Source organism: Bubalus bubalis, chromosome 22, assembly GCF_019923935.1.
Source record: "Bubalus bubalis isolate 160015118507 breed Murrah chromosome 22, NDDB_SH_1, whole genome shotgun sequence".
Taxonomy (NCBI): domain Eukaryota; kingdom Metazoa; phylum Chordata; class Mammalia; order Artiodactyla; family Bovidae; genus Bubalus; species Bubalus bubalis.
In genome coordinates this window covers 7,400,875-7,415,607 of record NC_059178.1, presented here as the reverse complement: position 1 = coordinate 7,415,607, position 14,733 = coordinate 7,400,875, and the positions used below count along the sequence as shown (strand labels likewise).

The following is a 14,733-nucleotide window of genomic DNA, read 5'->3' as shown; positions in this document are numbered from 1 at the left end:
AGAGTCAGCTCTCGGAGCTCCGGCTGTAGACGCTCGGCCCACTTATATTTTAAATACTATTTGAACTGAAAAAAAAATAAAACGAATTTGGTTTGTAAAACAGCTGCCCAAGAGGACACACAAACAAGAATGATTCTTTGCTATCTTCGTATTGCTTGGTGTCTTCTGTAATATTAATTTATCAATTTGTTCTTTAGGAAAACATTTTTTCATGGACATTATATAAACTTCTAAATATGAGTAGTAATTTATTTATCACATTTTATCCTCATTGGAGGATAGTTTTAGAATTCTTCAGGACAATTCTCTAATATACTCTTTCGGTGTTACTTTTCAAGATGATTATTTTCAAGTTAATCTTTTACTTTATGAAGTTGGATACGGATAAATAGAGAAGGGATGGTGTTAGGATTTAAAATTACTGCTATTGTCATTGAAGAATGTAAAGCTGTTCTTTCAAATCTAAGGTGACAAACATATCTAGTCACCTGCATCTGTCCATCCTAGAAACAGGAAACACTGCATCTCATGACTCATTTTAAAAAGCTAGGATTCTTGCTTTAGCTACAGAGTTAAAACATAAAAGTTACTATTTTAAATTTTTAAAAAAATAAGAAAATATAAGAACATGGTCAGATACAGCTTTGAGATCCTGATTCTCAAAGTTGGGATGACACTTAATCACCCATTAAAAATAAATTCCTAGTATTTCTCTGCTTTGACTACTGTGCATTTAATACCTGAAGTCCCTGTAGTTGGATTTGATGGTGATTTCTGAAAAGATGACTCACACTCAAGAATGATCTACACCTTAAATAACAAGTATAGGGATGAACTGAGAGAGGAGCATTGAAACATACACTCTATCACATGTAAAATTAAACAGCCAGTGGAAATGTGCTGTGTGACGCAGGGAGCTCAAACGCAGTGCTCTGTGACAACCTAGAGGGCTGGGATGGGGTGGGAGCGGGGAGGAAGGTTAAAAGAGGAAGGGGATGTATGTATACCTATGGCTGAGTCATGTTGATATGTGACAGAAACCAACACGATATCATAAAGCAATTATCCTCCAGTTAAAAATAAATTTAAAAAATTATAAACAGAACAAAGTTAACATTAATTTACAAAAAGAAGTATAGTGACCAAGGCTTAAAAATTAAGACATTCCTCAGAAGCATCTGCAATTATGGTTTCAAAATGATGTATGTATGGCTGCATGTCTTCCTTGGAGTATAGTCCAACAGCTTCTGCCCAGAAATTTAACCTCATTTATTGATGGATTCGCAACAGGATTTGGCCAAGTTGAGAGATTTACTAATATTGTTAAAGCTCACATTTATTAGAACAAAGATCTTTTTTTCCCAATCAAAACTAAAGTAACCAGCTATTGGGACCTTTTAAGTCATTATAAATTATCTTTTCATTGCTCAAGATACTGCAGTTTTGTGTGTTGTTTTTTTTTTTTTAAATCCTACAGGTAGTCAAAGCAGAAAAAAATATGCTAAGAATTCCAATAGAAAAGACATGCTGGAAACACAAAGGCTGTCTCAAAGGACACGTAGTTCAGTTCATGAAGCAGGATGGGGACCTCCTAGATCATTAGCACTAAAGTTCACACCTTGGTGAATACACAACCAGACTTTACAATTCAACTTGAACATGCTACTTTGATTTAAGCATACTAAACCTATTATTACAGGAATTTCCATGACCCCTTTCATAAAAGTTCATGCTAACGCAGATTTTATCTCATTGCCAACTGATAGACTCAATGATACTTCTTACTTTAAATATTCACACCTTTCACTTCATCAGCCTTAACCCTGGAAAACTACTGCCGCAACAATGAAATTGGAAGAAGTGCTTTACATCTAAGGAACACAAATTTTCCACGTAGATTCAGTATCACTGAAATTAGGTAATTCCACACACTTGTAAAACTTAGTCCTGTATGTGCTATTACCAAGCAAAGATCATCAATATTTTTCTGTAATTTAAAATTACTATAGTGAACTAGCTAAATATCTTAAGTTCTTAAAAACAGAATCTCTGTCTGGGCTTGTATTCTACCTTTGATGGTAAAACATAAGCATTCCAAAAACTCATGTTAATTTAAAATTAGTCTTACTTTGTATTCTGGAATTGACAAAAGGTGGAGAGAGATTGTCATGTGACCCAAGGTCCCTGCTGGTCATGTGGTCATAGGGAGTCCCATCTCCATAGTTCTGTAAATAAAATAACAGCATAAGTTTAAATTTGCCATGAATCAATCAGCACGTAAGTCTGACTACTGACATCTCTCTGAACCAAAGAAATTGGACCCCACCATTCTCACCCAGCACCTTATTATAGGAAAGCTGCATCTTCACAGGTACAGTGCATAAGAAGGGCTCTAAAGTTTGCAGAGCTCACATTTTACCCGAAATCATAGTGAAGCTGGAGGAATAATAATAATGGAGCCAATTGCACCAAGTTATTACAATCAAATGAAATAATGCAAGTAAAACACCTGAGACCTATAAAATATATTGTAAATCGTAATTATTATTTTGATAAGCCCACATTATTTTTGAAAAAAGAGAGTAAAATGTGCTATGGGAAACTTATTCATAACCTGCAACAAACTGCCTTTGGAAGGCAAAGGTAGGACCTTGTAAACAGCAGCATTTGGTTTTATGAAATTGAAATTTCAATGTTTTGTTATAGACATTATTGTGGTTGTAAAAGAATTGGATCATTCCGTAAGTAACCAGCTACACAAAAACGTTAAAATTATTACAACAGGACTATAAATGAATATCAGAATTTAAGCATAAATTCTGGATTTGGACAAAGTATGCCACAAAAAAACAGTTTTAAAGCAGACGGTAATCTTTGGAAATTTCTAATTACTATGATCATCTCATGATTTAAAGGGGAATTTTAAATTAAAATAAGGTTTTTAAACTGCCCAGTCACTTGCTTTTAATGGAGGAGTTAGATAACATACAGGAAAGAGTTAAAATCATCTAAATGACAGAGTTCAAATTTTAGGTTACTGGAGGAGCCTAGAAGGCTGCAGTCCATGGGGTCGGTGAGGGTCGGACACGACTGAGTGACTTCACTTTCACTTTTCACTTTCATGCATTGGAGAAGGAAATGGCGACCCACTCCAGTGTTCTCGCCTGGAGAACCCCAGGGATGGCGGAGCCTGGTGGGCTGTCGTCTCTGGGGTCGCACAGAGTCGGACATGACTGAAGCGACTTAGCAGCAGCAGCAGCAAGGTACATAAAGTGACCAGAAAGGAAAAAAAGAGTCATGCTGCTCAGCTGGTTGCACTGTCCATAAAGACTAAGTCAAATTTACTCAGAGGTATCAGTTGGTATGTTAGCCAAAGGGCAGAATCTGCCCACATGAAAAGGACGGATACTGTATGAAAAATGAAAACGCACATCCCTTCACTAAAGAAGCGACAGAAACCTTAAGGTTCCAAACTACCCCGTTTTCAACCGCCTTTCCTCAGCTATAAAAAAATTAACTTGAATGATACTGTGATGGGATGTTGCCAGTACATCAGGGCATAAAAGGATGTCACATTTTAAACATATATCATTGCTCTTATACTCACTTGTTCTATACCAGACATTGCATAATACTAATTATCATTTATTAAGTATGCTCACCCTACAGAGTTATTAAGAGCTTAATATACATTATCTAATTTAAACGCCAGCACAGTGTTTCAAGATGACTGGAAATATCACCACTTGAAGATGAGAAAAAAGAGACACCTGCCCCCTGGCTGTCCGATACAAGCCAGCCACAATAAGCTGTCTCATGCCAGCTCGCTGCATTTAGAAAATACAAATTACAAAATATTGAGTCAAAGTTATCCACCAATGAATTCCCTGGGGAAAAAAAAAAAGGCCAGACTATTCATGAAAACCAAATAAGAGTCAGGATGATCCTAATGATCATCCCTCTCAGAAGAACGACTGAAAGAGCTACGTGTTCTATTAAAATGAGAAAGCAGAAGACATTAAGTTCATGCGAATGAACTCAACAAGCGAGGGACATTCTGTCGTCTTCTACACTTGCTGTCAGGGGAATGGATTGATTTCTGCAAGTGAGGACTGTAATGTGAGGAGGAGGAAAGATTTCCTCAACCCATCCATATAATGTGGGAGAATCTGAAACTCGACAGCTGGTGCAAAGTCTCAGCGAAGTTCCTGGTAAGCTGAGAGCCCTGGCTGTACCCTGAGACCAGAGCATGAGCCCCAAGGCCAAAGGACAGGTGGAAATGACCAACACGGCTTGCTGAGACGGCCCCCTTCGGACAGCTTGATTACCTTCCTTACCTCTTACGCCAAAATACAGACCACCCTCCACCCCAAATGTGTGTGAACACTTACAGTAAAATGTGCCCCAGCTCCCCGGCCCTGCAGAGCGTTTCATCTATCTACACAGCTGCTTGGGGGAGGGCGAGCTGTTTCGTGTGGTCTATGTCTACTTTTAATCTGGAGTTATATGTATTGTTATAAAAACTGGGAGGGATTTCAGAAGGCCTAGCGATGACTCCATTAAAGACAGATTATATATAAAATCGTTCACATTTGAGTTAGAAGGAACAGAAAAGATCCTCTGGTTCAACTTCTTCATTTTACAAAGTAGCAGTCTGAGGCCCAAGGAAGTGAAATGACACACCCAAGGTCATACACGTACAAACACACTCATGGCCTAACCACCCTACTCACACCCCATGCCATGGTCTTCACATGACACCCTAACAACCAAAAGCCTTGGACAGGAGTAGCAAAAATCTGTGAGCGAATAAGACATGTGCAGTTAAGTACAAGCCACTTCTTTTCCAAATGACTCTGCGCCATGGTCTGTAAAATACAAGACTGACTTAAGGAAAGATGACAAATGAACAAGTCTGAAGAATAAGACTTCGTCTAAATCAGATCGTATCCATTTACTTTGAAATTTAAGGATTTGGGGTTGTGTGTGTTTTAAAAATAAAAGCTACTTTCAAAAAAAAAAAATTAAATGAACGAACCCACTGGTGACCAAAGGCAGTACTGTCGGTGGGACAATCACATGTTTACAAAGTGCAACCGACAGACTTACTATGCAGATGACACCGGAAGCTGCAACTGCACAGGATGCCTTCAGAATTAGTCAGTGGCCTATTTACACCAATATATTACAGGCATACTAGGAATTTTTTTTTAAGTTGCACCACCTACAAAAAATAGCTTTCTGTTAACACTGGATCAGTAACTGGCAAAGCAAGGCCAAATGTTTAATGAAGGGGTTGTCTTCTGGTTAGCCAAAGTAGAAGGGGTGTCAAAATCAATAATAACACCCAATAAGAGCATGAAAAAAACGCCAAACAGAAGCTGATCCTCATTAAACTCAGTCCGCATACATAGCCATGCAGATGCGTGTTGGGGAGGAAAAACTCACCTTCAGTTTGTCAATTTACATATTAGGATGTCTGCTTGTGGGGAAAAGATTAGATATACTTACCCTGGACGGGCTTGGATGTCCTCCACTCCCCCAGGACCCTGAGCTACTTCTGTCTTCTACATCTAGGGACAAGAGAAAAATTCTTTAGGCTTTCTTGCAATAATTCTTTCTTTTTGTATATGCACTTTTAAATTAATGTTTCAAATTAATCTCCTGTTGCCTTTAATTAAGAATCAGGCACGAGGCTACCATGATGATAGTAGCTTCTGACCCAACTACTTAAATTAACTCATTTAAATTCACAGCGGAAACGAACTGGACCCTCAGGAACCAGAGGTATGAACATAAAAATTACTTCCATCCTTCACAATGTTTCATAGCCTCAACTTTTATCAACCTGAAACTGCACTTAAAATCTTACAAAAATCTTTTGGACAGGTTAAGTTAAAACTACACTAACACAACCTTAATATTCACACATACACAAAAGTTAAATCAGGTAAATATCCATACTATTAATATTATTAATATTAGCGGCATGCCTGCCATAACACTCCTAGACACTTTCTGTCCTCTTACCGGCTCAGACAAGCCACTCGAGGCCTACCCACCAGACGACAGATGTGCAGGAAAACACGTAAGATGAAAAAGGACATTAACAGTCTATTTCCACCAGGACATCACAAGGCTATCAGGAGACTTTTTAAGTTTCTTAGGACCACATCATCTCAGTCTTTTTTTTTTTTTAAATAGGCACAACACTTGGCCTACAGTCCTTAATCTGGACAATGAGATGTGGACACGAAAGTTGTTAAAGCATTATGGCGAAATGACCTATGTGAACTCCCAGAAGGCTGGAATTCTCTAGGCCCTGTACCAGCGAAGTTCTAATGCTGACCAAATTCGAGATGCTTCTTCAGCGCTTCAAGTGCAAATATGAAGGAAGGGGAGTCTGACGGCTAAGTTCCCACGTTCACTGCTCAGAAAATAAAAGTACGTGCAAGATCAGTCACTCTAAATTTAGAAATGGCTTTGAGATTTTTGATCAAAGGCCCTTTCTGAGTATAAAAAGTTTCACTGTTCTATTATCTTGGTCACGGTGGGTAACAGACGGCCATCACAAGCTTCCTCTGACAGGACTGGAGGAGGAGGCGTGAAACTTCGGCTCAGGAGATGTACTCCCATGGACCGTGTTTCCTAACATTTCAGTAATACTGTTTCTTAATGCACTACTGTCCTTCCCTTAATTACTCCTATTTTATTATCAGCAGAAGTGATCGTAGTATAATTAACTGACTTATTTGGGGGTCCAGTAGAGGACATGGTGTTTTAGAATATTAAGAGAGGGACTAGAAACAGCAACCAACAACTAGGACCACTAAACGTGAAACCTCTTTTTTTGACAAATATCGTTTCAGTTACTTTGGAAAGTTCTTCCAAAGAGAATGCAAATGCAAACAGCTATCCCCTGCAGACAGCTAAACTCAGTGCCTGCAAGGGACTTCCCTGATGGCCCAGTGCTTAAGACTGCACTTCCACTGCAGAAGGCAAGGACTGGATGCTTGGTCAGGGAACTAAGATCCCGCATGCTACATGTTGCAGACAAAAATAGGAAAGAAAATGAGATTTAAAAAAAATTTTCAATAATGAGTGGCTGTGAGCTTTAAGAGATGTCATGCAAGCTCTGAAGAGGAAGTCTGGAGAAAAGGTACAATACTTTCCCCAAATTTGCTGTTTAACAACCCAACCTCCTAGCCCACCTCCTGTGAAACCGGGGGACGTATATAGAAAAGTGACTTAGAACTCTTGGGACTGTCACACAAGTAAGTTTTGTAGCCTGCCTGCTTCTCATCATCCTTAACACCAAATCAAATTTATTTTCACACACACACACACACACACACACACACACACACACACAAAGATATAAATGACAAAATCTATCAACCAGAAGTCTGCACATCTTGACTTCCTTCTCACCTGAAACAGCCAACCTGGATTAATTTGAGAGATTTTCCTCTTAAACTTGGCCCCAAAAGTAATGAAGGAACAGCAGTGAATCTCTATGTCTACCATAAGATTCTGTTTTGTTTGGACCCATTTTATCCATTTTCAAAAAGGATTTCAAATATGAAAGGAAGGCAGAGACAAGCAGGAAAGGGAACCATAGTACTTCCCGGTCAGTAGTTTTGCCCTAGGGGTGATTATGATCCCCAGAGGGCATTTGGCAATGTCTGGAGACATTTTCGGTTGTCACAACTTGGCGGGGCAGAGCTAGTGGCATCAAGTGGTTAGAGGCCAGGGACGCTGCTAAATGTTTTATGCATGTCAGAATACCCGCACAACACAAAATATCCTGGTCTCAAATGTCAACTGTGCCAAGGTTGAGAAGTCCTCTTCTAAAGGACAAATTCTATTAAAGAGTAAAAAGGAAGAATCGAGATGGAAAGAAAAAAAAAAAAATATGTACTAGAATTCGATTTATAATGAATACAATCTCTTACTAAATACACAGTGAAGTTATCTGAGCCCAGATTTAAGCCAGAGTGTTTCAAGAGATGTTCCTATACATCTTCTGTCCACAGAATAAAGGGAAAATGATGGTCAACCAAGCAGGCTGCTAATTAGCAGGCAAATAAAACACATCAAAACTTGAGTATTCCCAACTGGGCAATTTCAAAAGCGAGCAATCCACTAATTAAAAATGCTGGAAGTCTAGCTTTTTCAAAACAGGTTAAATACTGGCTGGTTTCCTTCACAAATAGATTCCCACCCAATCAAATCTGACTGCTCTTTTCCCATTCTTTCCCATTTCCATCCTCCTCATTTCCTGACCTCACGCTGCTGTATCTTCTTTTAGTCTTCCTTCCTCTTATTGCTCTTTTTAACAGGCTTTTCCTTCAGTGGCCTCCTGCAAATTGAGAAGGTAAGGACACCTCTCTTGCCCTCCAAGACTTAACAGAACAATTGTATGACTTCTGATATTTTTTATTTGAAAGAATATCTGTACAACGGGTGCTCCTTGATCCAGAGCAAGAAGACTCAAAGCTATAGCATGCACTGAATGTAAATATGTTATTTTTAAGACATTTGTTTCCATCTTTCTTCCCACTGAGCTTCATCAGACCTGCCAGTAAGTCAGTAAGCATTTCCTCAACAAGGATCTCAGTCCATCTCAAAGTGTGCCTGAGGACTGCCTATGTCCAATCACCTGGTGTGCTCATTTCAAAATTAGCATCCTGGGGTCCACTGCAGACCTACTGATCCTGGATCTTTGAAGGTGGGGCCAAGAAAACTGTCTTTAACAAGGTTTTCAGGTAATTTTCGTGAACACAGGAGCTTTGGGAACCACCAACCTCCTCCACTGGAAACACAAGACAGATGCATGCCCTACCCCGCCACCCACTGCCTAACTCACACCCCGTCCTAAAATCCTTGCCCAGGTGGGCGGTTTCTGCAGCATTCAGTCCACATTCCCGTCGCATCTACGCTCAGACTCACTCTCTGTGTAAACCTTGCACGTGGCCTACACATGACCATCCCCTGCTCCCAGCTGGTGTACCTGGGCACCGCACACACTTCCTACCTCCAGGTATTTGTACCCGCTATTCCTTCTGCCTGAGCTGTTTTTTATCTCTCAAAAAATAATACTACTTAGTATTTTGTGAGCTTAAATATGCCAGACACTGTGCCAAGCACTTCAATACACTACCAGTATCTCCATTTTATCTTGGAGGAGACTGAGGCTTAGACGGGACAGAAAACCCTCCCAATGTGACAGCAGATGGCAGAGCTGGCAGACACAGGACCTGACCACGTTCAAGTCAGGAACATTCTCCACCACGGTCACGGTCTCCCCAATAAGCAGCTCAGGTCTCTCTACAACCAGCTCGAATATAACTGCCAGTCCCTTCTTCCCATGGATGTATTTACTTTTGGAGTTTATATCCACTCTCGTGTCCACAAAAAGATTATAGAATGAATACAACACAAATATATAAACCCGGGTCTCAGGCACTGCAAACAGATTCTTTACCATCTGAGCCACCAGGGAAGCCCCAGTCTTGTGTCCACAGAAGATTACTGAATGTATACAACACAAATACATAAAATGAAATATTTGAAGACATCAGAGAGGCTGGAAAATAAAAACAGGAGAACAATCAAGCCATATGTATGATGAGCTTATCAAAAATGTACACTGTGGGAGTTCCCTGGTGGTCCAGTGGCCAAGACTTTGTGCTCTCAATTCAGGGGACCCAGGTTCAATCCCTGGTCGGAGACTCAGATCCCACATACCACGTCTCGCAACTAAGAGTTCAGATGTCGTAACTAAAGATCCTACGTGTCACAACTAGGACCCAGTGCAGCCAAATAGATAAATATTTTAAAACAAAAACAAAAAACTTTAAACATACACTGTGATGGATGAGATATTTGTGAGAGAGGGGTCAACATTCTAGTGGGCAAAAAGTAAAACAAGATTCATAGCCTTGGATAAAAATACCCAAACTGTTCTGGAAAATCATTAAGGGAACACAGTTACAAATGAAAAACTGCCCAAGACAGAAGCTGCATGAATACTGAGTTCTCATGTCTCCCTTGTTCTGCTGTCACTCTCTATCCAAGACGGGACACGTAAGAGAAAGACAACCACCTGGGCAGAAGGAGGCAAAGGAAAAAAAAAAGTGGACGATAGCAATTATTCTTCCGAAAGACTGACGTGGGCTCAATTGTTTCTAATTTCTTTTACCCTAGACAAGGACAGACTGAGTAATGTCCATGGTTTTGACAGTTGCTTTAGGAGGCAATCTGACCATCTACAAATTGTGATTTTACTTGAGTAGTTCTGCATAAGCCCCCTCTAAAATGCCTGACATTTCAACACTAAAACACAAAAGCAAAGCATGGGTAGAATGAGGATCAAACGCTCCTTTTAGAGAAAAGATATACAGAGATGAATTTTAATTTTCATGATTTCCCATCCATACTCATTGGTTATTCAAATCTCCACTTTATGTGGACAGTGAAATCAAAACTATCCGTAGACTGGACCAATGTCCAAAAGCACAGAGCTGGAAAAAAGACCTAGATTTCAGCCACAGACTGCGTTAACCAGCTCTACGGCCTGAGCCAGTCATTGGACTCTCTGAACTCATTGTTGTCAACTGTAAAATAAGTGGTTTTGATTTCCATTCTTAGAAATAGGGCAGCCTGGTACAGTGGAGCAACTCTGCCACGAAACACTAAGTGCAGAGAATCAGAGAAAAGACAAATATCGTGTGACGGGGCTTGTACGTGCAATCTAGAAAGCTGATACAAATAAACCTATTTACAAAACAGGAACAGACTCAAAGACACAGAGAACAAACTTGAGAGTTTCCAAAGGGGAAGGTGGGAGAGGAATAAACTAGGAGTTTGGGATTAATATACACACTACTATATATATATATATATATATATATATATATATATATAATGCATTTCCTAGGTGGCTCAATGGAAAAGAGTTCACCTGAAATGCAGGAGACATGAGTTAGATCACTGATGGGGGAAGATGCCCTGGAGAAAGAAATGGCAACCCACTCCAGTATTCTTGCCTGGGAAATTCCATGAACAGAGTAGCCTGGTGGGCTACAGTCCACAGGGTCAAAAAAGAGTCAGATATGACTTAGCAAGTAAACAACAACAACAAAAAATATAAAACAGATAACTGACAAGGACCTAGCACAGGGAAGTATACACAATATCTTCTAAAAATCTAAAAAGGAATATATATATACACACACACAAATGCATAAGTGAATTACTCTGCTGTACTCTGAAACCAACACAACACTGTGGATCAACTATATCTCAACAAAAACTTCTAAGTCAATAAATACTCATGGCTTTTTTTAAAAAATCACTAAAAAATGATGGATTAAAAATTTTTAATCTTCTTCTAAACCCAAATGAACTGACAAGATAGTAAGGAAATATCCAGCCAAAATCAAAGTGAAGGCTGGAACCCACAGGGAAAGAAGACAATTTTTTGCCCTGAGGACAACTGCCAACCTAGAAACTGTAATGGCCTCTTAGGTCAAGGAAAACAAAAGTGAAAACTCAGCATCTACCCAAGGCAGGTATCTAACAGGAGAAAAAGGAATAATAAGGTTTCCAACCTCAAGGAGTGATTACTAAAGTAAACAACTGATACTTATTAGACACTTAGCAGAGTGTGTGTGCGTGAGTGCTAAGTCGCGTTAGTCATGTCCGACTCTTTGCGACCCCATGGACTATAGCCCATCAGGCTCCTCTGTCCATGGGATTCTCCAGGCAAGAATACTGGAGTGGGTTGTCATACCCTCCTCTAGGGGCTCTTTCCAACCAGGGATGGAACCCGCATCTCTTACATCTCCTGCATTGGCAGGCAGGTTCTTTACCACTAAGATAATCAAAACACATAAACAGGCAAACTGTGGTTTATTCAAGGAAATCTGAGTTTCACATTTTTATGGCTGTTTGTTTTGCTTAGTGGGTCTGAGATTTTCAAATAATCTCCTGGATTTTCACAACAGCCAATATGTTTGAAGTAATCAAATCCCACCTTCTCCATGAACGCCCTACAGCACAAACACGGTGAGAATTCAGTGAGCCATAGATTTGAGCGACTTCATTTACCTTTCAAATATCCTCTTTCCATCTCACCATTTCAACATAATTCTGTATGCTGTATAAATGATACACTGCCAAAAGTTACGTCTGCTTACCAGAAGTCCAAGGTAAGAACACAGACTGAATATTATATAAGTTATTTGAAATAATTTGAAATATAAGTTGATTTGAAATAAACAAGTGTGAGGGTTACCTAATTGTTGATTTGGGGTAGCTTTGTGTATCCATCCCTTCCTCACTGAGAAATCAGAACATGCCAAACCACCAGGGTCCTACAGTTTCATGAAGTCAGAACAACCAAAGTAGTATTCTCTGCTGCCCTAAAGCTCTACAAATTCCCACTCTTGTAGAAACATACAGATTTCCTGATAAAAGCTTCTACACACTCAGAATGCTTCAGGAGGTTGAGATTGAGTTCTTCCTGGAAAGACAGTCATTCTGAGGCATGTGGAAGTCTACACGGTCTTAAGCCCTTCTCTCTGCAATAACAGACACTATTAAATCTCCTCCACACCCTCACGGAGACTCACAGACTGCATACATCTGTGGCTCCTACTAATTTCCTAGTCCAGGAAGAACCCTTGGCTGAGCCCTCCACACAAACTGAGATGGCATATGCTCTCCGTCAGTGCCAGATGAATTTAGAGTTCAAAATATTTCATCAGCAAAGAGCGTGTTAAGGATGTGCACATTTTCATTAGCACCCAGTATAATAAGAAGCCTAAGTACAGTGATCTGAGGTCCAATTTGAGTCCAAGGACAGAGGTAGGAAGAGCTGAGGAGCTTCAGATATTGACAAGGACCACACCACCAAGACCACTTCTTTCTGCTTCTAAAAGAAACAAGACAGGCTCCAGAAGGAATAATCTAAGCAGTGGCGAGAAACTTCCAGCACTTTCCCAAATCTGACTAAGCAAAAGATGATGATTGTGGTGATGTGTCCCACACAAATTTTAAGATACTTCAAATACAAAGAACAGACACCTGGGCGTTCCATTTTTAGAGCATTGTCCACCTGGCATCTCAGTGCTCGTGGATTTCCCTATTAAATAAATTTGAGAATTCATAGGTCAAGTATAAGATTATATTATAGGTCATATACATAAATATATAAATAGTATAAGGAAAGGGAAAATATGGATACACTGGGAGGGAAAGTATAGTAGGAAAATCTGTTCAGAAAGGAATTACTGAAAATTTTAGTTTTTATTAACCACCAAGTTAAACTTCCATTAATACATTTTTTGAAACACTGCAACAATATTACTTTCCTTAAGTTCAAGATAAACTATTTTTCAAAAATGAACACTAAATAATCTCAGGTGATTAAAATATGGAGTTAATTGTACTTTACAGTACCATTAAACAGGAAAAGCATTTTCATATAACATGATATTAAGATAATATGGAAGTAACAAAATAAAACATGTAACAATTATGTTATAAATGTCAGTGGGGCTTCATATTCTCAAACTCAGAAATCTTGAAAATTCAAGGTGAGTAGACAGTTATATTATGAAACTGAGACAAAAGTAAGCGAACTCTTTATATAAATCCATATAACTTGGAAGTATCATGATAATCTAACTTGAATAATACTCTAATTTGAATAACCTAACATGAAATACAGAACTTCCATTTCAAATGTTTGAAACAAATCAGTCAGGGTCTTCCTATTAAAGAGAAGCTCATCCTTTTCAGAGCTCATCTCTTCAAGTTAGAAAAGAAGAGAAGCCACGAATAACTGAGGCAAGACTATAATAATGTGAGCAGTAGGAACAGACACCTCCTTTGACTCTGAAATGTAACTGGTCTAAAAGTTACTTAATGAAAATCAATTTTACTAAGATAGTGTTCTTGGAAGCTAGATATATTTCAAATCAGGTAAGAAGAAATTGAAAATAAAATCAGCATACCATTTAATTCCAAGATTAAACAGATAAGCTTCAAAGTGCCTAAATTAAAAGTGAATATTAATAACTTGGGAAAGTTTTTAAACTAGATGTTTAGAACCTTTTCAAGATGTATTTACAAATGAACATCACAAAGTGTGAGAAATAAAAGGCAAATACTTCAGAAAACAAACATGAAACAACAGAGAAACACATCTCAACCCGCTTCATTCTTGGACTTCCCTGGTGGTGCAGTGGCTGAGAATCCACCCGCCAGTGCAGGGGACGCAGGTCCGATCCCTGGTCTGGGAAGATCCCACACGCCCTGAGGCAAGTGAGCCCGTGGTCCACGCCTCCTGCCAGCTGTGCTTCCACAGCAGAGGCGCGATGAGAAGCCGGCGCATCTCACTGGAAAGCAGCGCCCACTCGCCACAACGAGGGACGAGCCCCGGCACAGCCACAAAGCCCCAGCGCGGACAGAGATTAGACAGATAAATGAACACAGATACATACGCTTCATTTGTAAATAAAACAGAATATATATCACTCTGATAACAAGTACATGTAATTATACCAGAATTTTCCAAATCTGACGGGGACAACAGAGGATGAGATGGTTGGATGGCATCACTGACTCGATGGACATGGGTTTGGGTGGACTCCGGAAGTTGGTGATGGACAGGGAGGCCTGGCGTGCTGAGGTTCACGGGGTTGCAAGGAGTCGGACACAACT

The 14,733-nt window shown here is 39.6% G+C and overlaps 1 protein-coding gene across 10 annotated transcripts in view; it reads right to left on the bottom strand.

Moving 5' to 3' along the window:
• Positions 1-14,733, bottom strand: part of TCF4 (transcription factor 4) — a 385,872-nt gene that overhangs the window by 248,311 nt on the left and 122,828 nt on the right. For all 10 annotated transcript variants that reach the window (XM_044934831.2, XM_044934837.2, XM_025273451.3 and 7 more), the window contains exons 4-5: positions 5,512-5,573; positions 2,129-2,225 (exon numbers count right to left, since the gene is read on the bottom strand). In XM_044934831.2, the coding sequence (XP_044790766.1) occupies positions 2,129-2,225; positions 5,512-5,573 (159 nt within the window). The remainder of the gene's footprint in view (positions 1-2,128; positions 2,226-5,511; positions 5,574-14,733) is intronic.